General features: G+C 40.8%; 4 protein-coding genes across 12 annotated transcripts; 3 read left to right on the top strand and 1 right to left on the bottom strand.

The window, feature by feature from the left end:
• Positions 1-1,033: 1,033 nt before the first annotated feature.
• Positions 1,034-4,118, top strand: LOC103971469 (E3 ubiquitin-protein ligase RMA3). The gene is made up of 2 exons (XM_009385505.3): positions 1,034-1,452; positions 3,207-4,118. Exon 2 carries the CDS (start codon positions 3,258-3,260, stop codon positions 4,041-4,043), a length of 786 nt encoding a protein of 261 aa, XP_009383780.2. The 5' UTR covers positions 1,034-1,452; positions 3,207-3,257; the 3' UTR covers positions 4,044-4,118.
• A 144-nt stretch (positions 4,119-4,262) lies between these two features.
• LOC135605376 (stem-specific protein TSJT1-like) lies at positions 4,263-8,833 on the top strand. 5 transcript variants are annotated; one of them, XM_065095390.1, is made up of 9 exons: positions 4,263-4,759; positions 5,750-5,958; positions 6,798-6,858; positions 6,950-7,004; positions 7,244-7,313; positions 7,382-7,879; positions 7,956-8,199; positions 8,302-8,422; positions 8,508-8,833. In XM_065095390.1, the coding sequence occupies exons 6-9, from the start codon at positions 7,638-7,640 to the stop codon at positions 8,702-8,704; spliced, it is 804 nt and encodes a 267-aa protein (XP_064951462.1). In that variant the 5' UTR covers positions 4,263-4,759; positions 5,750-5,958; positions 6,798-6,858; positions 6,950-7,004; positions 7,244-7,313; positions 7,382-7,637; the 3' UTR covers positions 8,705-8,833. The 5 variants fall into 5 exon arrangements, with proteins under 5 accessions (XP_064951462.1, XP_064951461.1, XP_064951460.1 ...); XM_065095389.1 differs by having other exon boundaries at positions 4,263-4,818; XM_065095388.1 differs by having other exon boundaries at positions 4,263-4,860; positions 7,388-7,879.
• A 275-nt stretch (positions 8,834-9,108) lies between these two features.
• Positions 9,109-19,398, top strand: LOC103971449 (uncharacterized). Of its 4 annotated transcripts, none has more exons than XR_010484427.1 (19): positions 9,109-9,455; positions 9,893-10,012; positions 10,096-10,221; positions 10,296-10,358; positions 11,717-11,824; positions 12,394-12,471; positions 12,687-12,779; positions 13,156-13,242; positions 17,063-17,164; positions 17,241-17,360; positions 17,471-17,533; positions 17,784-17,929; positions 18,024-18,105; positions 18,304-18,362; positions 18,475-18,514; positions 18,657-18,748; positions 18,835-18,904; positions 19,020-19,135; positions 19,172-19,294. XR_010484427.1 is itself a non-coding variant. In XM_009385481.3 (18 exons), the coding sequence occupies exons 1-18, from the start codon at positions 9,198-9,200 to the stop codon at positions 19,083-19,085; spliced, it is 1,773 nt and encodes a 590-aa protein (XP_009383756.2). In that variant the 5' UTR covers positions 9,109-9,197; the 3' UTR covers positions 19,086-19,398. The 4 variants fall into 4 exon arrangements, 2 of the variants coding, with proteins under 2 accessions (XP_009383756.2, XP_009383748.2); XR_010484426.1 differs by having other exon boundaries at positions 19,017-19,135; XM_009385481.3 differs by having other exon boundaries at positions 19,020-19,398.
• A 2,862-nt stretch (positions 19,399-22,260) lies between these two features.
• LOC103971433 (pyruvate kinase, cytosolic isozyme) lies at positions 22,261-26,339 on the bottom strand. 2 transcript variants are annotated; one of them, XM_009385454.3, is made up of 4 exons: positions 26,156-26,339; positions 25,563-25,825; positions 23,958-24,419; positions 22,261-23,358 (listed from the first exon to the last, which is right to left on the bottom strand). In XM_009385454.3, the coding sequence occupies exons 2-4, from the start codon at positions 25,818-25,820 to the stop codon at positions 22,543-22,545; spliced, it is 1,536 nt and encodes a 511-aa protein (XP_009383729.2). In that variant the 5' UTR covers positions 25,821-25,825; positions 26,156-26,339; the 3' UTR covers positions 22,261-22,542. The 2 variants fall into 2 exon arrangements, with proteins under 2 accessions (XP_009383729.2, XP_009383736.2); XM_009385461.3 differs by lacking the exon at positions 26,156-26,339 and adding an exon at positions 25,974-26,155.
• Between the last annotated feature and the right edge of the window lie 303 nt (positions 26,340-26,642).

Here is a 26,642-nt window from a genome sequence, read left to right as displayed (position 1 = left end):
AGATTGAAATGTGCACATCTCTTCCTTAATTGCTCATCCAATTTGGCCCCACAGATTGCAGCTTGTGTTGTCATCAGAGCATTACAGGCAATTGATTCCTGTCTAAGAAACCCAGATGCCAAACTAGAGGACTAGTTTGCTTTGTAGGTTTCCATCTCAATCAAAATGATGATGATTCCAACAAGCCTTTTGGACTGTATTGACACAACTGGGAGTTCCTTCTCTGCCTTGCAATGGTGCACATTTGGTCGATGCCGCCATGGATAACAACACACTACCTTCTCAAGCACTGCTTCTTCTCCTACTCCAAACACACCCTCCTACTTTCTCTCAAAGGCTCAAATCAGCTTCTGAGAACTGTTGGTTCCATGAAACTTGTCGGAAGCTTCATAAGAATCGATGATGGCTAGAGAGAGAGAGAGAGAGAGAGAGAGAGAAACAAAAAGAATATTTATTTCATCAAAAGCACGTGGTTGAAGCATCAAATGTTGTTTTAGTACAAACTTACTTTTCATTTATTTATTACTTCTTTCTTTCTTTATGTAGCGTCCACAAGAAGCCATGATATGATGAAGCTTCAAGTCTCCCTCCCATTACGAGCATCATTCCACCCCACACTGTGCTCTAATATTACCACTAAGATGTTGTCACACGTTTCTACCAAAAATTCACTAACAATATTCTACTAAATAGAGAGAGATACTCTAATCTTTGCATTACCATTTCATTACCACCTAATGCACACAGTATAATATATATATATATATATATATATAATATAACAATTTAAATGATGGTATTTTTTTACATTGAAAATAAAGCACACTTGATCACATCTTAATCATGATCTTATCAGATCACGTGCCACTTGTGATTTCTTTTGCATTGTTTTGGTATGAAGACTGTTCCGTATCTCGTCATTATCATCTAATCATACTTACCTCGACGTGACTCAGCGCCGTATGGGCTTTTACCATAGCATATAAAACTTGTTGATGCGTTGGCGTTGGCGTTGACATGATCTCGTGTTCACATCCCCAAGTCTCCGCTGCATCGATACCGACACACCGTTGCCGTGTCGGTGTCGGTGCATCGGAAAAAGGCTTGAGGTTAAATCTATGTGCCGCCTTGTGGTGTTCTCATCTCCTGGATGTAAGTTGGATTCTGTGGTCAGATGGGTGAATTCGATTTAGGTTTGGGGATGGGAAATTTTGAACAGGAGTTTTGTCGTGGGTGAAAGGAATCGGCTCGCACGAGATCAGTGGCTCCCCCTTTCCGTGGCTTGCCTTCTTCGGCTCTCGGCTATAAATACCGAGGGGGGTTGGGGGTCGCTACCACCGTCGCGCTGAAGCTCCGCCTGTTGTTTTGCCTTCCCCTTCCCGTCTCGTGTACCAAGGCGTTGCCGGATCGAGACAGAGAGATCGGACCGCTTCTTCCTGGACTTCGAAATCGGTACGTCGATGGAGATTCTTGAGCTGTTCTTAGTTTTGTTCTTGTCGTTCCTCACCCTGCAATCTTGCACGAAGACGATGTTTTGATACGAAAAATCATCAAGTTGGGGGTTTTCGGGCCCATTTTTGGCTTATTTGGTTGATTTTATTCATGAGCAACAGAAAAAGGGCAAGAGAAAAGCGACTTCTTTTTTGCCTAATGCACTCGTTCTTACTTCTTCTCGCCTCTCGATCGTAGAGGCAACAGTTTTGTCTCGATACTTGAGATCGGACCCCGATTCTTTCCTCGGACACATTGGATATCCACATGCGTTACGATCCGTGCACCATCCTTTTGCTTCTGCCCGAAATCTTCTGATAGTGTAGGTTAGGGATTTCGATCGGTGCAAGAATCATTTTCAAATTGGGAAAGAAGAAGATTTTAGGTGACTCGGTTGATGGCTTCACGGAAGCTATGCCTATTTTCTCGACACCTTTCCTTTCATTTAAGAACCTTTTTGGATGGTTTTGTGTCCCTATCGATTATTCTCCAAACAGACAGAGCATGTGCCTGTGCGATACCGCTGCATCTTTTCTCTTTCGTCCTCGAAAGATTTCTTTGGTTGGTTGGCATCGAAGCGCTTGGTAAGTGTTTACATGTGCCAACTTTGATCCAGAAGATATAATATACTCTGCCCTTCGCTTTCTTGAGACCGAATTGTTCTTTCTTTCTTCTCACACTTCCTCTTTTTTGGGAAGGAATCATGGTTTCAAATCACAAGTTTGGGTGTCTGGTGGGTGTGTTCTTGCTCTTTGTTTTTTGCTCTGAAACTATCACCTACTGCTCATCTTAGAGTCAATGGCTTCGACTGTCCTTTTGAATTGTTCCTTTGGTATCTGTTTTCCCTGCTACTGATCAATGGAACTGTTAGAACAGTCAATGGTTTATAAACCTTTAAATACCATAATTTTGAGCTCGGACGATCGTAAACTATATCAACTTCCATACTTTGGTAATTCAATTGCAATCATCGTTCTTCCTATTTGACAAATTAAACCAAATATACTTGACTGGATCTTGATTTGATATTATCTGGAGATCATCTTAATCTTAGCAGCCACAAAAACGCTTGCATCTTGCCTTATATCTTCCTTCCTTCCTTCCTTCTTCTCTCTTCCGATAGAACTTTTATTACACTTAGGATGCCGATGCTTCAAGACGATGGTGGTAGATGTCTCTTCCTCGTAGGGAAGAAGGCAAAAAGATGCTCCTTTTTCTTGCACAGTCCAAACACAGACTGCAGGTGCTATTATATTTCTATTCTGGATAGGCTCAGACGCTACCATGATCACTTTGTTGTGGACCCGTACTCTCCGCGTCACCGCCTCAAGCTTCCTTATTCCTGTCGTCGTTGAGGAAGGGTTCATACATAGCATTGCCTTTCTTTAAGTCGTCGATGGCCCACCACCCTATTCAATGTTTGGTTCCATCCTCTGCTCGTCTTGGCTCTTATCTGCTCTTTGCCTGTATGGGGCTGATCTACCACGACGAGGACAACCTTATCCTCTATTCGCCGACACAGATTTTTATATGAAGTGGTCGGCATTAAGAAAAGTGACCGACCAACGCGGTCCCCGGCTGTTGCTTGTGTCGAGCATATCATTGAATTGTTTTGTCTATGACCCACACAGACTCGTTCTTTTAATGTTGCATAGATATTTTCCAGACTCGTTGCTGCTTTCAATCAATGACTTTGTTCCCTTTTGTTGAACTAGTGTTCTGCAGCTAGCTAGCTTCTGTAACCAGCACAAGGTCTCCGAGTGCGGATGGAGGAGGTTGACGGCATTCCCCGAGCCTACATCCACCGTGTTTGCTCCGGTAAGGAGAAACCCGAGGAGAAAGACTTGTCGACGAAGAGCGGCATCTCAGACGATGCTGCTTCCCCTGCATCGTCCATGAACGGCTGCTTTGACTGCAACATCTGTTTGGACTTTGTGGTCGATCCGGTCGTCACGCTCTGCGGTCATCTCTATTGTTGGCCTTGCATCTACAAGTGGATGCAGGTGGAGAGCATGTCCCCGAGGCAGTGCCCTGTCTGCAAGGCCTCCCTCTCCCAGGACACCCTCGTCCCGCTCTATGGCCGCGGAGGACAAAGCCCCGTGGCGGATTCCGAGGTTCCACATCGGCCGACCCTTCACAGTGATCATGCGGTGTTTACCTCGGTGGTCGACCACCGTCCCCGCGGCACGGAAGATGCGGCGTACGTTGACCGATATCAACCAACGCAGCAGCCTCAGTTTCGCCGCCACCAACACGATTACTCCGGTTATGCGAATCTTCTCGGTACCAGTTATACGTCAGGAGGCTCTTCTTCGCTACTGTTCGCGCCGTTGTTCCGTTCGACGGCTGGAGGCGTGCTCGGTGGCTTAGCTATTCTCCCATGGGCGCAAAGGAATCATGGAATGAACACGTACTACGCAAGCCCGTATCCTTTCGCATCGGGTAGCAACAATCCGAGGCTGCTTAGGCATCAGATGCAAGTGGAGAGCTCCCTGCATCAGATATGTCTCTTCCTTTTCTTCTGTGCTCTCTTGTGTCTTCTCTTGTTCTAACGTTGATGCTACTTTTTCCTCATACATGTACATAAGTTAATAATACAAGGTTGTTCTACTTGTTGATCGCGCACACATGTCACAAGGTCAATGGTTGTTCATGCCGAAATGTGTCAACTTCTTAGTGGTCGGTCAAAGAAGCCGCGTGACGCTCTCTCTTGTTGGGTGACTTCAACACTGTAGAAGTCGTTACTCGCAGAATTCTGTCTTCGATCACGAACATCTAAGTACGTGTCACAATGCAAATATATTAATATTGGAGTAACCTTTTACATGTCACACAAAGGAATAACAAAAACAAATAATTTGCATCAAATTTCCATCCAAGAAGACATCAGGTCTTTGATGGACGGTCCGGATCCCTCAACACCGTGATGAACGGTCGAGGACTCGAATCTGGAGATCCATCGCCGCCATCGCAGCATCCACGCCGGCTAGCTTCCGATCCCCTATTCGTGCTTCATACGGGAGCAGTAAATTTTCCAACAGAACACGTGCGGCTACTCGTCGCGATACCTTGTCCGATGGGGGAAGTTTCTTGTGGGATCCACAATCCGAACGCAGGTAGACGATTGTCAGAGAGTACGCATACCCTTCTCCGTGGTACAAGTTCGATTTTGGGTGCTAGGGTTCTCTTCTTTTCAACTATGGATCGATCGAGAAGAGGGAGGGTGGTGAAGAGTGGCCTGCGGTCGGTGCTGAAGCTGGTGAATTCGGTGAGTGGTTTCGCGGGGATGGGAATGATTCTTTACTCGCGCTGGATGATTCGGTCATGGTACAATCACATCCGTGATTCCTCCGATTCCACGCCTCCATGGTTTGTCTCCTTCAATAAACCACAAAAAGAAAAAAAGAGCTCGTAGGTTTTTGGGACTTTAGATTATTGTGAGATTAAATGTGTTCAAAGCAATTCCTTTTTCTACTTAGAGATAAATTACTCTCTCCGTTTCATGTCTGGAATCTAATTGCAGATATCATCGAGTAGCTTCATTTACACTTTTCTTGGACTACGCATCTCTTTTTGTTTGATAACGTGCGAGGGTCATATCGCTGCAGAAACATCTAACAGCCTTTGTCTTTCTTGTGTATCTTTCTGCAAAATGACATCAGGCTTTACTTGCCTTTGGCGACCTTTTAGTTGTTTTTGTTTATCGATGTATGAATATTCTGGAATGATGCCATCTCAACTATGTAGTTGTAGAAAATCTTTAGCTTGAAAAAAAAGGGTTTCTGTTGCTTATCTTTCTTGAGTTTCTCCAAGGATTTAATCTTTTTTAGTCTACTTGTAGTTTGGCTAACTTTGTAAAGTTTAAAAGGTTATTTTTATATGTTTATTATTTTGCATCATTTTCTTTTTGAGAAGACAAATTTGACACCTTGGTTACATATTTATGATAATAATTACTCTGAGATACGTCACAAATTGTAAAATTGGAATATTGTAGAGTGCATCCTTTGTTTGATCATTGTCCTTATAAACAAACTTCACTTTGAATAATTCTATTACAGATCCCTTCAGTTGATCCATAGAAATTAACAACTGTTGTTCTTTTTATAAGATCATCAAGGGAACATTTCAACCGTTCTTAGCTTAATGTTCTTGGTTTTGCATGACCATATAGGTAGTTCACGGAGTGCCAAACATTTATTTCTTTGGACATCGACTTAATTTCATAATGTGATATCTTACCCGCTTTATTTTGCAGGTTTGCTACATTTGGAGCTGATGCATTACAGTAATTGTAATTTCACTCTGTTAAATGCATGTGGCTGAAGCATTCAATGATTGGTATACCGGGAATATGGGCATTGATTGGTTCAGCATGGTTCGAAATGTGCCCATTGTTGGCATCCTCTTTGTTGACATCAGGCATCATGGTGAAATTCATGTTGCTAAAAGATTCTCCTTCACAATGTGAGCAGTGAAACATGCTTTTCTGCTTATATTTTGAAAGCCATTGTTGTGACTAGTTTCAGAAGTATGACTTATATTTTGAAAGCCATGGTGAAATTCAAGTTCTAGCAAAGTCCATGTGTTTTATGCATCTTATATTTTTCACACTTTTGTTCTCATTCAGAAGCCAAAGCCAAGTTCTAGCAAAGTCCATGTGCATCGACTTAACTTTTAAATCTTGGTCATGTACATACTATGTATCCTTTGTGCCAGAAGTGATGGTTTAATGAATCCCATTTTTAGAATACATACCTGGCTACTTCTTTGTGTTCTGTCCGGATGGGCAAATTATGAAGGCCTACTTTTGCCTCCTATCGATAAGTGATTTGAAAATTTCCGTATCACAATTTCTGTGGCAGGATCTTTGCTGATTCTTCATCTAGAACGCCGGCTACAAATACGCCTTTGCTGGATACCGATACCACCTTCTGAGCTGTTTATGGATGTTAGAACTTCAATAAAAAAATCCTTTTGGTTTTGTATTTCTATGTTGTGCATTCCCTAGTTCTCCTTCATGATGAATTTTCTTTTACAGTCCAGAGCTTTATGATCAAGCGTTTTTAGCCTCTTGATCTGCTTGATTGTCGGTGAATGGGTCTGCCATTGAACTGTACAAGTAAAAATGAAGTGTTATCAATCAGACTTCGTGGACCATATTATAAATCAGCATTGTTTTACTTTGGCATAATCCTTATCTTTCTTAGTTCTCAGCATATATAAAATAGAATGGAAGTGCTTTGCTGCTCGCTTCTGTGCTTTTGGTTTGATTCTCAAACTTATTATTTCTGCTTGTGGCACAGGTCAATCAGTGAAACACTTTGTCAATTACCAAGTCTCTGCTCTCCAGAAAAATATTTTCTGGTTATTCTCGAACACTTTGTGTGGGTACAATCAATTACAGTAATGTTGGTGGGATTATCTAATTGATGCAAGTTTTGCCTGTCTTTTATAGTGGCATTCCTCGCTCACTGGCACTTGAACCGTCTGATGCATCGCAGGAAACTCAGGTACGCAACTCTGTTGGATTGGATATGTCAGGAGGATTTGGATTTTAGTTTGTGTGTATCCCTAAATGTGATCCTTTTCAAGGAATCGTTTTCAAAAACTAAAAACATTCCTTTTGAATCTCGAGTAGACGGTTTAGGGCATAGTAAAAGTACTTCTGTTTTAGTTTTTTTGTTATCTGTTTTTGTTTCCTTATCTTTCTTCTAAACATATGATATGCGAGGAATCTATTCGCATGTAGGATTAATATGACAGCGGAGCAACAAGAGAAGCGGTCGTCATCGTCATCCGTCCGACACACTGAGCTGATCGTACGTGTAATAACTCAATCCCCAAATCTTATCCGTAAAGAAAAAATAGCGAGTTTGACTTTTTTCAGGGTCAGCAATTGGACAGACGTGGCACTCCGTACGCAGGATTGCCCCTCGCCTGTGGGCCGTGACGTGGAGTTCCGTCATCGGATAAGCGCCCGCCGCGCATGCGCGCGTGTCGACAGTTCGGCGGAGGGCATCGTGTCGCCGCGGCACAGAAGTCATCGCACCTTCGTCTCATATAAGTGCATCACCGTCCTCATCTCGAACTCCACTTAAATCCTTTCATCCTCTCGCTCTCTCCTGCTGCTATAATCATTAAAGATGTTGGCCGTGTTCCACGAGACCCTCGCGCGCCCCCCGCAGGAGCTCAGCTGCCCTGAGTCCACCACCGGCTTCCCTCCCAAACCTGGTTACCGCCGGCGTCACCCCAAGAACCCCGACGAGATCCTCAGGGACTTCCTCTCCTCCCACCCTGCCCACTCCTTCTGCGCCACCTTCAGTGGCGGCGCAGGCCTGGCCTGCCTCGGCCCCCAAGCCCCCCCTCCCTCCCTCCTCTGCCAGAGGTGCGGTTCTTTGTCCTCCTGCGTAGCATAAGCTTCACCGCATCTAACTTTCTTGGTCATTTATGGACATGTGCAGGTTCTTCTGTAGCTTTGACGAGGTGTACTGCATGTTCGTGGGGAGCATCAGCAACCTGAGCTCCCTCGTCAGGGAGTACGGGCTCTGCGGCAAGATGTCCAACGAGGCGCTGCTGGTGATCGAGGCCTACCGCACGCTGCGCGACCGCGGGCCGTACCCCGCTGACAAGGTCGTCAAGGACCTCGCCGGCCGCTTCGCCTTCGTCGTCTACGATAACATGACCGGCGCCGTCTTCGCCGCTCTGGTACGTACACCTCTATAACCATCAATCCCCGTCTATGACCACATGCAGTGAAGCGTAGGGTGGTTCTCACTCTTGTTTGGCTTACCATGGTTGTCGACGCAGAGCGCGGACGGGGGCGTGCCACTGTACTGGGGCATTGCTGCGGATGGCTCCGTGGTGATCGGTGATGATGTGGAGATCATGAAGGGAAGCTGCGCCAAGTCTTACGCTTCATTCCCCACTGGTATGCGCACGCACTATCTACGGCCTTGTGTTAGGTTACTGCGAATTAGATTAGATGACAACAACCAAGTTGTGTTTTGGTTCAGGGTGCATGTTTCATAGCGAGGGAGGGTTAAGGAGCTTTGAGCATCCGATGAACAGGATGAAGGCAATGCCGAGGGTGGACAGCGAGGGGGCGATGTGCGGCGCCAGCTTCATGGTCGACGCCTCCTCCAAGATCGCCGCCATCCCCCGGGTGGGCAGCGCCGCCAACTGGGCCTCCTCCTGGGCTTTGTGTATCTAACTGGAATCGGCGCTGTTCGTCTGTGTAAATACAAAAAAAATACAGTGTATTACTCCAAAATCTCGTGTACAAAAAATGTACCATATACACTTATTTTACATGATCAAACAGATGCTTAATCATTAGCCTCGAGTTATTCGAAAACTATGATTTATATGCATATTCATATACAAATATATTATCTCGTTGATTTCTGTAACAATTACCTAATCAATATATTTTTGTGCACCATTAAAACCAATACCTTATGTTTTTTTTATTATCGTTATCGCTATTATTAATGTTGTAATAAACTTATTGCTAGTGAGAAGTGGTCCAGTGACTTGAGAGGATGCCGGTTTGGGTGGAGTGGTAATTAAACCCATGTATATGTAGAAATTCGTAAATGTATATTACACCGACCGGGAGTGGATCGTGTCGTCTCTCGTTATGTTTTTCGGGTGTTCCACCCCCATTGCTCTGCTTCCTTCGTAACTTCCGCTCGAGCGCGAGGATGACCGCAGCGGAACTCGGGATCCAGTCCTCGTATCCCAACGGCGCTGGCGATTCGCTGGCCAACGGCGGCCTCGCCTCCGCGGCCGCCGCCGAGAAGAAGAAGGCTCGGGACAGCGAGCGCCGCCGCCGGAGGCGGAAGCAGAAGAAGAACAACAAGCGCTCGTCTGCCCCGGCCGATGAGGCCGGAGACGAGAGCGACGGTTTTGAAGGAGGAGCCGAAGGCGATGCCAAGGAAAACTCTGATCCCCGGCCGCAGGTGGAGTTCTTGGTTTCTTGTTTGGGATTAGGGTTTCTGCTGATCTCAGTTTATTTCTTCCTTAACTCTGTGTATTTACATGTATACTAGGGATTTCTTTCTTGATTAGCGGTTTCGGTGGCGGCCGTGTTGTTAGATATCTTTTTCTGAAAGATTAGGGTTTGAATAGATCTGGTATCTTGCTTTCGTTTTAATTTTCAACCAAGGAAAGTGATGTGACTATATATTCTTTGACTTTCTCTTTGTTCTTTCCGGCGTTTCTTGTGCGTTTTCCTTCTTTCTGGAGTTTTGGTTTCTTGTTGCTTTTTGTGTATTTCTTGTATGTTCTGTGGTTTCCTTTTATTCTTTCTGGTGTTTCTTGCATGTTTCTTTGTTTTCTCTTTGTTCTTGACGGTGTTTCTTGTCTTCTGATACTTGAGGTATGGGATGTGGTTCAGGTTGAGGTATCAGTTGAAGTGGAGTATGTTCCAGAGAAGGCTGATGTAGAAGAAAGCTTCCTCGAGGATTTCAAGAGCGTACTTGAGAAGTTTAGCTTCCAGGACGCTGCCTCTGTGGAGGTCTGGTGGAAGATGCGATTTTATTGTAATGACTTGTGATGATAAAAAATGCTGGCCTTATCTGTGTGTTATTTTTCTTGCAGGACGATGACAAAAAGGATGAGGCTGCTGGTAATGCGGCAGCCAAGAAGAAAGGAGATTCTGACTCAGAGGAAGAAGAGCAGGAAGCACAGCAGAAGGAGAAAGGTCTGTCGAACAAGAAGAAAAAGGTTAGTTATATTTTATTAATTCTGATTTTCTTGTGAAACGTTGCATATGATTAATGTTTGGATCTCTTTTGTAGCTTCAAAGAAGAATGAAAATTGCAGATCTGAAACAAATATGCTCAAGGCCAGATGTGGTTGAGGTATTCTTTCATGATGGTTTCTCTTTCTTATTGTGCACTTTTTAGCTGGCATGGCCTGTTTGATTTATTTTAAAATTTTTACCAGTAATTGCGTTGGTTGTAGTGGTAATCGAGACATTATCAATTAAAAGTATCTCAGTTGAGGACTTGAGATATGTTTAAGTAATGGAGTGTAACCTTTCCCCCTGCAGTTTTATACTCTTTGGGCACACTTTGTGCAACTCCCTCAGTGTTATCAATTTTGTGTGGAGCAATGTAATGCGAAAAGATTTAGTTTAATCATAAAGCAGGAAAAATGTTCTGAACACAGTTTCAAAGTTTTACTTTATAAGAAGTTCACAAGCGACTTTGTCATACAATGTAAACTAGTCTACTTTAGCCCAGACTCAGTAACATGGAGTTTACATCCTTATTCATGTCATATTATACCCTTTTGAGCCTGAGCTTCAGATAGCCAATGCCTATTTTGATTACATATCAAAGGATTAACTTTGGATTCCTTAAATATTTTGTGTACTGTTGCTAGTACTTTCCACCCTGCAGTAGTTGGATATGGATGCTTGAGAGACTTTTCAGGCATATATTCATGGATACTGGAGTAGTGATTTAAAAAGCGCTAGGCGCCAAGGTCTCAAAACGCCCCGAGGTGTTTGCCCGAGTGAAACGTGACGTTTTAAAATATTAAAATACTAAAAATATTAAAATATATTTTAATATTTTAAAAAAATTCTCTACTGTTAACAATAGAGTGTGAGAAGGAGATCGAGATGAGAAGCTGAGTCATGGTGAGAACCCAGTCGTGGACTGGAGGTTGCTATCTTAGAGCAGCGGCGGCGGGTGGTAGCGGAGAGCAGTGGCAACAGCAGCAAAGAGGAAATGTCGGCGGTGGAATCGAGAGTAGGGTTGGGGTTGGGGGAAGTCATGAGGGGGAGGCTGTGAACCAACTAACGCAAATGCGACCAAACCAGACCTAAAAAGCTGGTTCAGTCGCTTGGTTTAAATTAGGCGCTCGCCCGAAGCGCCCGACACTTGGGCTCGGACGTTAAACGTGCTACTTGGACGTTAAACGAGGTGCTCGGACCTCGCCTGAGCTCTTAGGCGAGCGCTCGAGCGCCTTTTGAAATCATTGTACTGGAGACTTTCTATCTAATACAGGGATGAAGTGAGAATAAATTACATTGATGCTCGTCAATTACTAGTTCATCCTGGGTAACAAAAGTAGCTGAAATGAAGAAATTTTTTACTTTATTTGGAATGTGGATTTCCAATCGTATCTGTGATCTGGTTTTAGTAATCTACCATGCATAAGTTCTTTGAAGGACTGTTCTTTTTGATGAACTTCTGATTTAATCTGCAAGGTGTGGGATGCAACAGCTGCAGATCCGAAGATTCTTGTTTTTCTTAAGTCATATCGCAATACGGTACCTGTTCCAAGGCATTGGTGCCAAAAGCGGAAGTTTTTACAGGTGAGTTATAATATTTTGCATGAATTTGATGGATATTTTTGTATACATATTGTGCATGTGGGAATATAATTCTCCTAGTTTTGCATAAGGAGGTGGGGAATTATAAATTTGAAAAAGGTTCCACCCCACTTAACACATGTTATTATTGCAGGGATATAACTGTAACTACAATGGAAGCAGGATGTTATGGTATTATTTCTTAGGGATCTAGGGTTTTTATGTTGGTGGGGCATTGTAAGTCACATGCTGGTCTTATTACGAGAAATATGATGTGTTCTTGTTACAAAATAGTATGGGTATAAATTGGAATATATATTTGAAGTAACTAGTTATCTATATGTGACACCCAAATTTGTTTGAAATCAAGCTCTAATTTACTTAAAGAGTTAAAGTCATTATTCATCAAAACCAGACTGAACTGTTTTCTTTTTCATATTTTCATATTTTTTGAGATGTTACTCCACCTTAAGATTCGAAATTACCTATTTTTCTTATTAGAACCAAGTTGTAGCTTCTTAGAGATTCAATAGGTATCCAGAGCTTATTTGTTTTGGCTTTGATTATCACAGGGAAAACGAGGCATTGAGAAACAGCCTTTTCAACTTCCCGACTTCATTGCTGCAACAGGAATTGAAAAAATAAGACAGGTAATGAGAAACTCAACCATGAAAAATGCAGATTGTTTGTTGTAATGAGAAATTCATTGCTTTCCTTGATTTTTTTTTATTAAGAGAGATTATTGAGAATCAATTGGAAGGCTTATATTAGTTTTAGATTGAATATTTGGAATGTCATTGTTCTTGTTGAAGTTGTTGAGCCATCCTTTCATGTTTAATTTTTTCTTGTATTATCAATTTTTTAGGCATATATAGAAAAAGAGGACAGCAAGAAGCTGAAACAGAAGCAGCGTGAACGCATGCAACCAAAGATGGGAAAGATGGATATAGACTATCAGGTTGGTTTTGTTTATTGTTTTCTGGTTTATTTACTTTGTCACTTAAGCATTACCATTATGCCATTCATGGAGGTAAATTATCTAATTATTTTATCGAGTAATTTACCATGATATTTTTGTGGTTCCATTATGAATGTGCTTGAGATTCCAGAATATTGTGTGTATGAGATCCTAAAATTTTCTTGGTATTGATTTTTTGGCCATGGTTACTCTCCTGCTGTAGTTTCTACAAACAATAGGCTCTAAACATCTTGTCATCGGTCTCATTTTTGTTATCGGGCAACTCATGTTGCTCCTTAAGCTATGTGAACAGATCTGCCCTGCCTTTCTTTAGTTGGTTGAACGCTGAACCCTTTTTGTTTTCCCCTTTTTGCAGGTCCTGCATGATGCCTTCTTCAAGTATCAAACTAAACCAAAGTTAACGACACTTGGTGATCTCTATTTCGAGGGAAAAGAGTTTGAGGTACTTTTAACTGTAATTAGCTGTCATTTATGTGGTTATTTGAGCTTCTACGTTGCACCTGTTTGTGGCTTTTACTAAAGTTAATAGTTGCCTCGACCATTTCGTGATGTTTGTTTCTTGGTTGTTGGCTCCACTTACTGAGAAAGTTCTAGATTCAATAATAGATTATTATATTCACATTTTCGAGGATAGTGTTTTTTTAATCTAATGAGCAGTTCACATAACATGGTACTGAAAGGTGCAATTTCAACTTTCTGATCTAAGTTGACAAACTTCTAGCTCCTTAAAGAGTGTCATAATGCATTAGGTTGTCACGAATGTGTGATTCAGCGGGGGGTAATATACATAGCCTTACCTCGAGAGATGTTATTTTTCTGATTTACTCAGTGATTTAAAAAGCGCTAGGCGTCAAAAGGTGTCAAGGTCCAAAAACGCCCGAGGCGTTAGGCGCTCGCCCGAGCGAAGCGAGGTGCTAAAATATAAAATATATAATATAATTATTTAAAACTTTAAATAAAAATATGTTATTAAATTAAGAAAATCTAAGATACAAAATCACAATGTCACATTAACAAAAAGTTTCAAAAGTCAAAACAATAAAATTTTACGTCAAAGGCATTCATCATAATCAATATTATCGTCATTTTCACACAAATCATCTTCATTGAATTCGTCCTCTTCCTCTTGTCCTTCGACTCCTTTCTCTTCATCAAAATATGTTTCATTCTCTATATTTTCAACAATAGCAGAAGTCGAGCTTGATGCTTTTGCACTCATTTTTCTCTTTATCATCTATCTTGTATGTGTTTGTAATTCTCTAGCACCCGAAACTCTTGCCACATCTCCCCATGTCAATCTATCATCTTCAAATACAAGCTCGCCTTCGGCATCTTGTAAGTTAGCACCCATTTCTCCTACCAACCACTCATTTGAATCATCAATATCTTGCAATGAGATTGAATCAATTCTATTTTGCAAATCATGACAAACCTTCAAAGCTTGATTATACTTTATGTAAACAATATCGTGCAATCGTTGATGTTCCAACCGATTTCTTCTCTTCAAGTGAATCTGTCATGTCATATAATTTAAAAATATATTAATACATCTATCTAAATAAATAAATAAATTAAAACAAAAATATTTAGTGATTCTTACATGCTCAAAGACACTCCAGTTTCGCTCATAACCCGAAGCACTACATGTTAAACTAAGTACTTTGATAGCAAATTACTGTAAGTTCGGAGTGAAATTTCTAAATAAACTCCACCATTTAGATGTAAAATTTATGTTATTATTAGCAATAACATAGTAACATAATATATATAAAATTAATTATATCAAATTATTAATACTTGGAGACATAGTTGTCCTGGATCGAACGACCATTGGAATTCCAAAATGACCTTCAGCATTTTTATATAAAGATAATTCATAAATAATCTTATCTTGAACCTCAAGGCTGGTAACTAATCTTGCAACGTATTGATATAACCCATCCAAAACTTTTGCATCAAACCCAACAGATTTAATCTTATAAAAGAATTCAGGGTTCAAATAATATACTATTGCATGTAAGAGACGATAAAGTTGACAATTCCATCTTTCGTCAATGATTGTAAAAATTTTCTCATATTTTTCTTCATTTTCATTAAAAGACCTTTTAATCGTCTCCTTTGCTCCATCTATAGCCTTATAAATATATCCCATTCCAAGTTTATTTTCATTATCCACCAACCGAAGGATTTGAACAAGAGGGCCCATTACCTTTAATATATAAACTACATGATTTCAAAAGGATGACATTAAGATGATATCAGTAGCCCTTTTGCCTTTTGTTTCTTTTGTCAATTTGCTTGTCACCCATTTCTTAGAGGTAAACATGTTTCTCAGATTATGTTTTTGACGATGCACGCTTTGTAACGTCAAGAATGAAGTAGCAAATCGGGTGACACCATATCTCGCTAATTCTTTGTTCCCTGTAAATTCTCTCATCATATTCAAAGCCCCAATATGATTATAAAGAAATCCAACAACAAAAATTATCTTTTTTAGGGTTTTCTTGATGTCTAAGATTTTTTCAATATCCTCCAACATTAAATCAATACAATGTGCTGCATATGGAGTCCAATATAAGTGTTGTCTTTTTGTTTCAAGCAATTTACCAGAGACAAAAGATAACAAAAATGATAAGGCTTAAGAGTTTAACACATTTAATTGAAGATAAAATAATTAACAAATTTAAAAAATGAATATTATCAGCTAATACATAGTTGCTTCCATTGTCAGATATGATTTGAATGATATTTTGTTCTCCAATTTCTTCCACGAAGTTGTCAAGTAAATCATATATCTTGTCTCCAGATTTTACAAAAGATGAAGCATCTATTGACTTCACAAACATAGTCCTTAAAAAACAATTAACCATAAAATTAATTATACTCCTGCGCCTCCTGTCAGTCCAAACATCTGACAAAATAGAGCAATCATGTGTTGCCCATGATTCTTTATGACCCTTTAGTAAGTCATTTGTATAATTCAACTCTTTTTGTAACAATGGAACTCGCATCTCATAATAACTTGGAGGTTTTAATCCTGCGCCATATCTTCCAATAGCTTCAATCATGTCCTTAAAACTATCTAAACGAGTTGTACTAAGGGGAAGACCAGCCTGATAGAAGAAGCGAGCAATGTGCTGAATTGTTCTTCCTCTTATTTCTTTATCATAAGCATCACTTATATTTGTTTGTCTAAATTTTGAGCCTCCTGCTTGCCCTTGTTTCTGGGATCATTGAAACATATATTAGATCCATCGGTCCTTTTTTACCCTTCTTAGTACTCATAATTTCTTTTCCTTTTTTGTCGTATACTTTTTTCCTATTTGGGTTAATACTCATAGAATAATCTTCTTCTTCATTCCTGAGATGTTCAACATTGTCTTCTGGTAAACATATATTGTATTTAATCTAATAAATACAAACACTATTATTAGTATACTGTTAACAGTGTACAGTATACTGTTAACAATATACAGAAGGAGAAGAAGGAAGAGGAGTGTTAGGGGGTGCTGATTGAGAAAAGAGGAAGCGACAGCGGCAGCGGGAGTGTAAGGAGGCAGTGACAGCGGCAGCGGGAGTGTAAGGAGGCAGCGACAACGACAACAGGAGCGGGAGCGGTGAGCGGCGACAGCAGCGGTGAGCGACGACAGCAGCAGCGAGCAGCGGGAGCGGGAGCAACGGGAGCAGGAGCAGCGAGTAGCAGCGAGCAATGGGAGCAGGAGCGACAGCGGCAACGAGCAGGGTTAGGGTTGGGCAGCGACAACTGATATCGGTGCTTTAGTTTGTTTGATTGAACCAACTAAAGCATTGGAGATCGAACCGGACTTAAAACGTTGGTTCGGTCACGTAGTTTAACCTAGTCGCTCGCCCAAAGCGCCCAACGCTGGGGCTCAGGCGAGCGCCCAGGCGGCGCCTCTTTGAAGCGTGCGGCCTGGAAGTGTAGCGAGGCGCTCGGGCCTTGCCTCGCCTCGCCCAAGCGCCTAGGCGAGCGCCCGAGCGCCTTTTTAAATCACTGGATTTACTTATATTACCTAAAAATAAATATTGAGTGCATTTCTATCTTTTTGGCACATATGTAATTATGAACAGTTAATAAGAATATTTTGTATTTGGTTTTCTTGGGTATAGTCTTTTGATGAATCCTTGTTGCTGTTGGTAAAGACCTTAATAGTATTAGTTTCTAAACATATGGTATTCCACTTGTCTGGATTGTTCCACATATGGTAGAATTAGCCCTTTTTTGTTTCTTTGTAACTGCATAGGTCAAGCTTAGGGAAATGAAGCCAGGTATGTTGTCACGGGAGCTGAAAGAGGCACTTGGTATGCCTGATGGTGCACCACCTCCATGGCTGATTAATATGCAGGTAACTTAACTCTTACTGCTCCCACTAGTTCTTGCCTTCGTTCTTCAATATATACTTACAAACTGTTATTGAACAGAGGTATGGCCCGCCACCCTCCTATCCACAATTGAAAATTCCTGGTTTAAATGCACCTATTCCTCCAGGAGCTAGTTTTGGCTATCATCCTGGTGGTTGGGGCAAACCCCCTGTTGACGAAGTATGTTTGCCTCTGTTCGTGATTGTGATTTTTTTTTCCTGCATCTCATGAATTACATTACATGATCTCTTTTTTCCTTTTTGAAATGACCTCTCTTGTTTAATTGTTAGTATGGGCGTCCATTATATGGTGATGTTTTTGGGGTTCAACAACAAGAACAACTCAATTACGAGGTATGTCAGTGTCCCTGTTTTTTTTTTTTTCATGAAACAGAAAGATCCCATTACGAGATGTATTAGGGGGTATACGTTTGATGTATTTATGCAACTTAAGTATTGGAGGTTTAATATTAATACTATCGTATTTTTTTACCAAGTAGTTTTTGGTATTATTTTTGAGAAATAAAAACCATTGACCATGTTTTTAGAGTTTCTTTGATGCTTGTGCATTGTTACCTTATTAGACCTTTATGTTGGATGTTAGGAAGAGCCAGTTGATCGGAGCAAGCATTGGGGAGACTTGGAGGAAGAGGAGGAGGAGGAGGAAATGGAAGAAGAAGAAGAAGACGAAGAAGAGATGGAAGAGGAGGAACTGGAAGCTGGCATGCAATCTGTGGACAGCCTTTCTAGGTTATTTTCGCTTCTTTTTTTTCTCCTTTTGAAAATTATCCCTGGTTCATAACTCCAGTTGTGCGTCTTCTTAAATCACTGCTTCATTGTTCAGCACTCCTACCGGTGTTGAGACACCTGATGTTATCGACCTTCGGAAGCAGCAAAGGAAGGAGCCTGAGAAACCCTTGTATCAAGTAAATAAATTTAAATTTTGTCTAATTTGACATCAAGGCAGGTCTAGGCTATACTCCATGCTGGTAATGGGTATAAAGTGGACCAAAACAAGGCCTAAAGAGGCCTGTTGGCCAACCTAGGCTTGCTATGGATTGTGCATTTAGTTGTTGATTTATTGAGCTGTCAAGTTTGTAACGCTGCTTCTTTGTTATCTGAAGGTTTTGGAGGAGAAAGAAGAAAGGATTGCTCCTGGGACACTGCTTGGAACAGCTCACACGTAAGTAGTTTTATCCTTGTCATCTTTTCAGGTTGGTAATAAATATATTATAATACGAGAGCAGCATATGTGACTTTGGTGTTGGTCTTGCTTTCTTTTGTTCCTTGAACAGGTATGTGCTTGGGGCACAGGAGAAGATGGGTGCTAAGAGGGTGAGAAGCTTTTTATGTGAATACGCATTAATTGGCAGTGGTTATGCTAATTGAATTTTAATTAAGATTGTATCATTTGGCTTTGGGATGCTTCTGGTCTGTTTTGCCTTAGCATTGTTGTTTTGTTTATCACCTTCCATAGGTTGATCTTCTGCGAGGTCAAAAGTCGGACAAAGTGGATGTCACAATACAGCCTGAGGAACTGGAAGTTATGGATGACGTTTTGGCGGCCAAGTAAGAGAAAGCTTACACGTTGGTTCATAAAGTGGGTGTTCTTCACCTGGTTGGAAATTAAATTATAATTGGTGGTATCATCACAGGTATGAAGAAGCCCGGGAAGAAGAGAAGTTGCGGAACCAGAAGGAGGACTTCAGTGACATGGTTGCAGAGGTTTGTATGGTACTATTTTTCATCGTCTGTTTCTTGTGCATGATAAGTTTTTGAGTTCGTGATATTCATAGGGGTTTTGTCTATCTTTTGGGGTTCCTTTTAACTACTACAGCAGGCTGCAAACAAGAGGAAGCGCAAGGAGAAAGAAGGGAAATCAAAGAAGAAAGATTTTAAATTCTAGTTCGGCACCAACTGTGGCTCCAAATATGCTATATATATATATATATATATATATATATATATATATATATATATATATATATATATGCCGAAACGCATCAAGTGGTGGAACTCACAGGGGCAAGCATATGGAGGGGGCCAGGAACAAAGTTGGTTTGTACCGTTTTGATGGACAAATTTTGGTGAAGGGCTAATACTCTTTTTCTCGACTATTTCTTCTAGGTGATGGGCGCTGTTGTTATTTTCACGAATCATAATATGTATTTACTGCTTGCAGTATTTAATTCTTTTGGATGTTGTTGGGGCTGGCTTAATGGTGGTACCAATAAGTTGTATCGACGGGGTGGGTGTCCTAATCAGATGAGGGTTCTGGTCAGAGTTATGGTGTTATGGCAGCCACCGGCCCTCCAGGGGTCTGCGCCGCTAGCGAGAACTAAGTAGCGCAAATAGAAAAAGAACACACAAAATTCTGCAGATTATATATAAGTCACAAAGCTCCAACAAAAATTAGAACATAATAACAGGAGATTTCCTGCAAGCTTCCTCGTCGTCTAAAGCACGCACGTATCATAAATCTCCAACAAAAATTAGAACATAATAACAGGAGATTTCCTGCCGCCGAGTTACCTTTCTCAATTCCACCAACAAAGTGCGACCGTTCACACACACGCACAGCGTATCTGACAACTCAATTAGGAAGGCTTCTTCTGATACAACAACTCCTACCTACGTAAACAAGTATTCATGTAATCCCAATGGTTATAAACAATGCTCAGCGACTCGCATGAAGAGGAAATGATCAATAATCATGCATTTGTAGGCCTATATAAACCAAAAAACCGAAATTTTCATAGTTTTAGGAGGATAGAGCGACACATTCCTTTGGGAATCTTCTTGAAACTTCTGGTGCTTTGAGCTTTTTCCATAGGTAGCCCCCTACATGTATTACATGAAAACAATATTGATATGGTTATTGGCAGGTCAAGCAACTGATGCATTACTAAAATTTTGAAAGCTACTTATAAAAGTAGATCCAAACAAAATTTGAGTATGAATACAAGGTTTGGATATTGGCGTCCTATATAACATGTTCCCTATGTTATTAACATGAGATTATATTAAGAATCAAAATTATAGAAAGTGTGTCTAGTGAGTTTCCTTTCCTATTAATATGAGATTATATTAAGGATATGTATTAAGCTTCTATCTTTTCATATTCATAATGGATGAATTTATTAGTTACTTATGTTGCTAGACTTTCATGATGTATGTTATTTGTTGATTATATTATCTTAGTTAATGAGAGCCTAAGTGAAGATAATTACAAGCTTTAGCTATGGAGGTAAGTCTTAGAAATTAAAGATTTTATATTATGTAAGATTAAAACTAAATATATAAAATATAATCTTAGTGATTCTAGAAAAGATGAAAAGATCAATAAATTAAATGGATAAGAAGTCGATCTCTTAGATTAATTATTCAATAAGATAAAAAAAAATAGATAAAGTTATTATTCACAGAATAAAAATAATATGATTAAAATGATGAGCGACATCGGGAGTCTTGTACGATCATCAGATATATTTAAGATTAAAAAAAAATTATAATACATCAACTCTATGCATCCGAATATTGAATACTTAAAAAAATAATATATATATAAAATTTATGGCATGACGAATGTTGAGATGGACGTGCGCTCTACACTTTCAGCATCTATAAGACTGGCTTATTATTTGGCTTAAATCCAAATGAGCATACTACCTAAAACCTACAAGTCTCAAGAACTAATAATGTAATCAAGAACTGGGCTTACACCTAAGATAAACTACTTATCCCAAAACCAAATCAAGAACTAGGGCTCACATCCTTTCGTCATCGGGATCGGGATCGGGATGGCCGATGACCGACAGGGGACTTGATTACGAACTAATGAATCGAAACGAAAAAGAGACCGACAATAACGAACAAACGGGGTATAAGAAAAGCACAGGAGGATCGATCGACGAGGAGCTCACCCTCATAGAGGAACGGGAGATTCCCGGAGACGCGACAAGAAGACGAGTTCATCCCCAGAGAGAGATCGCTGCTTCGATGGCGAACAAGATCCAAACCGTGACTCCGGATCCGAATCCTCGAAAACCCAATATCCTCTACAAGAACGCCCAATCTCTGCCAAAATTAGCACCAAGATCTTGTTCATTGAAAGAAAAAAGAGAAGAATCGTTCAAGAAAGGTAGAAAGATCCAAACCCCAGGCGACGACCGAAGAAATCGCTTGAGATCGCCAGCGAATTCGACCGGCAGCGGGTTCAGGACGAGCTTTCTTTAAGGTAACGAACCGACTCCCCCTCGAACTCTTAAGCTCCCACAACGACGGAGCTGGGACCTTCGACTCCAAAACGGATCGGGTTAAACCATCTAAGACCCGGTATGGCTCGGTGCAACAAGTTCGGGTCAAGATCTCCGTCCACCCGTTAAGGTCGTGGGGACGCAGCGGATTGGATCAGCCGACCCGCTTAAGTGAAATATAAGGAAAACCCATTAATTGGATTTGGCTTCAACCATTCTCTCGCCAGTGCTCGTCTCGTGGCCATGCATGCATGAGCTTATAACTTGCCATGAACCTCCCCTTCTACCTATCGACGGAGGTATCCAGCGGCCCAGAGTGGCTGGGATTCTCTTCGTTGAATCATCCTCGCCGTCAAAGAGACATACACCGCATTAAGCAAGATGACTGGAAATCATGCTAATTTCTTGCTTTGTGACAGATTGTTCTATTCACCTGATACAGTCAGTAAGCATATCCCCATTCATAATTGTAGTCAAACTACTGCCTAATGATTCAGTAATTCCAAGAGCCTGAAAATGAAAGAGAATTTCCAACATAAGTAAAATATATATATATATATATATATATATATATATATATATTTCTACTACCTCAGCACTCTTAAGCTTTCATCATTATTTACCTCAAATTTAGATATCACAGCCACATGAATCCCACCCTTAATCAGCTTGAAATACCGCTTGTGACTGCATCTGCACCGAACTGAATGTTAACATCCTCTGCAAAACAAGCCCAGAATTCCAGGATAATTTACATGTCATAAAATAACCGAGGAATAACTCTTATACATGCTTAACCTACTCTCCACAATGATCAGAAACAAGTATGCAAACATAGCTCAATCACGTTTACCAAAACCAATGTCAAGAAACAGACGAGTATAAGTTTGTCTGCATTGGCCAGCCTGAGGCCAGAGGAATGCAATGTTTTTGGAAATCATAAACCATGGAACAATTGGCTTAAAATTGGAGTCCCTCCAATGACCAGCTCATTATACTAGAACTTGCAAAAAAGAAGGCTGAGCTTGGAATATACTGTTATTTTAAACCAGAAAAGGAAGCCATTAACAGCAATTTGAATTGCTGCATGCCTGGTTGATTTGCTAATCATTTCACAATGCAGATCTTTATAACAGAGGCAACGCCAATGCGGTGGAGTGCAACAACAGCATCACCTGGCTCACATAGGTTCTGCTCCACTGCTGACTTGAGTGCAGCCTGAAGGATCACCTCTGTCGACTCAGAATCTGTAGCCTTGACGGAACCCTCAGCCAGTAACGGTATCAGTCCTCTATAAATGAGGCTTTGCCTTGCAGGTGATTCATCACTGACAGACCAATCGAATGAGTCTGTGGTCAGCAGCACAGGGACAACAACTGAAAGAATTGGAACACTAGGTCGATATTTGGCCACCAATTTGGCTGTAGTGCCACCACGAGTCAGGACAACGATTAACTTGGCCTTAGCCTTGTTGGCTGTCCTGACAGCTGATGACGCAAGACTTTCCAGTGGGCTCATGGGAAGAGGTGCAGATCTTATCATCTCCTTGAAAATTGCTTCGTAGTCTAGCGAGGACTCAGCCTGAATACAAATACGAGCCATAATCTTCACTGCCAACTCAGGATAGGCACCTGCTGCACTTTCACCACTGAGCATGACACAGTCTGTGCCATCAAGAACAGCATTTGCAACATCTGTAGCCTCAGCACGTGTTGGGCGGGGGGATTTGATCATGGATTCAAGCATTTGGGTGGCAGTGACGACAGGCTTCCCAACAAGGTTGCATTTGTAAATCATCATCTTTTGAGCAAGGAAAATTTTCTCAACGGGTATCTCCATTCCGAGATCACCTCGAGCAACCATGAAAGAGTCTGTCTCCCTCAAGATTTCATCAAAATTTATGACACCCTCCTGGTTCTCAACCTACATAGACAAATAACAACAGGAAACAGAGATGTACATTGTTAAGATTTTAATATGCATAGGTGATTTCAAACAAACACTGATGGCAACAACAAGACCAACTTTTAGGGATAGAGATCCATTGTTAGAGGTTTCAAAATGATGATAATTCAAGCTAATAAACACTTTTTAACATCAGTCAGACCAGAAATTAAAGACTGAAGATATCTTGTCTATTAATCAAATTGTGAAAAAATAAAATAATATATTGCAAAACTGATTTTAGGATGATTTGATGGGCAGAGTCAAGAAGATAATTTGACAAAACTCCAAAATCAACCTGATCCAAGCACTCTTGGATGAACTCCTACATTAACCAATGTATGCATATGTATATGTTTCATATGTATACAGACAACTATATATCAGACAGATGCCTTTATTTCAGTTTGTAATCAGTACCTCCCAAAAAATAGCCAGAAATAAGCATCCCGGTGACCTGACAAAGTCAAAATTCCAGGAAATGGTGGTACCATTGCTTATACTAAAATTAGGAAGTCCTGGTGATGTCATGTGTGCTTTTGGAATTTAAATAATGTAGCAGATAAGAAAATACAGACCTTTGACATTAACTTGATGTGTTTGGCATGTGGACCAAGAAATTGTCGAACAGTAACAAGATCTGATCCCTTGCGCACAAATGACACAGCGATCATATCAATATTGTTGGGAACACCCCAACCCATGATGTCCTCCTTATCTTTCTCTGTTAATGTGGGAAGATCAACCACAACACCTGGAAGATTGACATTCTTCCTCTCACCTAATGTTGCTGTGTTCTGACAACGGCATTTCACAGTTCCAGCCTCTGGGTCACATGACAGCACAATCAACGTTATGGTACCATCAGAACACAATATAGTATTTCCAGGCTTCAGATCTACAGGGAGCTTTTTGTAACTCATAGAAATCATGTTCTCATCGCCCTTGATGCTGTAGTCAGTGGTGATTGTAATTTCTTGTCCCTCCTTAAGTTTGATAGGTTTGCCATCCTTCAAGAAACCAGTGCGGATCTCAGGGCCCTGTGATGACAGTAAGATAGAAGGCAGATACTTCAAGGGCCTAACAACATAAATGAAGAATTCTTGCAGGAAAACAATTAGTAACGAGTTCGATTTGAGCCGATTGTTAGATGGAAAGAGACAATTTACTCCAATGTTGCACAATTGAAGACCCATTGTTTCTTCAAGTACAAATTTCTAAATACTCACATGTTTACTACTATACATGGAAACAAAAAAGAATAAGACATCTGATGTTCCTCTGCTTAAAATCTTGCAAAAAAAGACATCTGATATAAAGTTCAATTGGAAAGCCTCTCATAAGTTTTAGGGTCTGTACTAGTAAGAGGAACATGTTAGTAAACCAACAACCTTACTTTGATAAGACATGCCACATACGGACTCATACAAAGCAAGAATTGGCAAATTTAACTAATTGTATGGCCTTAACCATATGAAGAAAAGAAAAGCTGCAAAGAAATATTAGATAAATTTTCTTTGCATATTGAAACAACATTAAGAGATAAATATGCCTGTACGTTTCTTTATTCTCCAACTGAAATAAATGTCAATCTCAGATGAGGTTCAAAAGAAGCCACCAGATACAATATAGAAATTTGAGCAATTACTGAGCCAAGAATATTCATGGTATAAATTATATCACCAGCATGACAAAAAATTTTCAGTTTTTTAACTTTTGTAAGAGATTCAAAAGAGGCCACCAGATACAATATAGGAAAATGAGCAATTACTGAGCCAAGAACATTCATGATTTAATTATATCTTCAGCATGACCAAATTTTTCAGAGGAACTACTTATTTTACTGAAAGTCCCAAATACTTCCATACATGAAATGTAAAAGGGAAAAAAAAGGTTCGCCTCAACAGGCAACACCATAAGAACAACAAGACTGGATTAAAAAAAAAAGAGGAAGAAGAAGAAATTGAAACGCATAAAACAGGTCAGTTGCTAGAACAAGGTACCTGTTGAAACAAAATTGATTTAGAAAAATGCGCCGAATGATCTTCACTTAAAGCTATTTCCATATAAACATGACATTAATCAAACATTTTCTTAGAAGTAGTTCAATTTTTTTTTAAACTAAAAAACCAACTAAAATGGAAAATATATCAGCATCAAAGATCATCAGAGAAGAAAAATGCCTTCGTATCGAGCATGACGGCACATAGAATCTGTGTGTTCTGCATGGCGATCCTAAGGTTGTCAATGGTCTCCTGGTGGTACTCGTGCGTCCCATGTGAGAAGTTGAACCTGGCAACATTCATGCCAGCTCTCAAAAGCTTCTCCAGCATCGGCACCGACCTCGACGACGGCCCCAGAGTGCACACTATCTTCGTCTTCGGCACCCGCCCATCGTTCGGCAACTCCTTCAAGATCCCCTCGATGTCGATGTTCGCCATCGATCCTACAGCCCAAAATAAGCCGTAAACGCCACAACAGAAGAACTAAACAAAGATCGAAATCACAATGATCCCAAAAAAAGGATCGGACACAACTATTAAAGTCGAGCTAACAAAAATAGAGTTAGGATTCATCATGTTCGATCATTTTACCGAAAACCCAAAGATCTAAGAAAAACGGAGAGTTCAGAAGTTAGATCGGAGGCAATCAAGACGGATCCTTAGGAGTAAACAGATCGTAGCTCAAATCTTAAGCTGATCTGTACTCTCGAGTCGGATTAGTAGTACATCGAAGATTAAAAAAGAAGAAGAAGAATGCGCCTTCGAAGTATGACCTAATTTTTCGCCGCCGCCTTCACCGCCTTGTTCTTTTTCTTCTTATTCTTCCGAGTTTAGCGAATTCGGTCCGCCAAGCACGCTTTTTCGGAGCCTTGGGAAAGGAGGCGGCGCTTTTGAACAGTGAAACGTCCGTTGGAATCGAGGAATAGGTGACGAGTCTCGTTTCTCTAAGCGCACCAAACGGCGTCTCCACCACGCCTCGCATCGTGCACGTTTGATTAAAAGCAACGGTATGCTCGCCCGTACAAAATATATTGACCAATGAGAGCCGTTGGATGAGCCCTATCGTGAGACCATGCGGCGGCTTATCGTTGATCTCACGCGACTAACGAACACACCAAACACGTACGCCCACGGTACACAGTTGTGCACGTGCTTCCTGACACGTAAAAGTTCGACGCACGTGATTCAGTACATCAGCTACCATTCCAACACGCTTCCTATTGGAGCCATCCTTTCGATAATTACCATTAAAAATATTGC

The sequence above is a fragment of the Musa acuminata genome, chromosome BXJ2-2 (assembly GCF_036884655.1).
Source record: "Musa acuminata AAA Group cultivar baxijiao chromosome BXJ2-2, Cavendish_Baxijiao_AAA, whole genome shotgun sequence".
Classification (NCBI taxonomy): domain Eukaryota; kingdom Viridiplantae; phylum Streptophyta; class Magnoliopsida; order Zingiberales; family Musaceae; genus Musa; species Musa acuminata.
The sequence above is the reverse complement of the archived record's forward strand: the minus strand, read 5'-3'. Positions and strand labels throughout refer to the sequence as shown.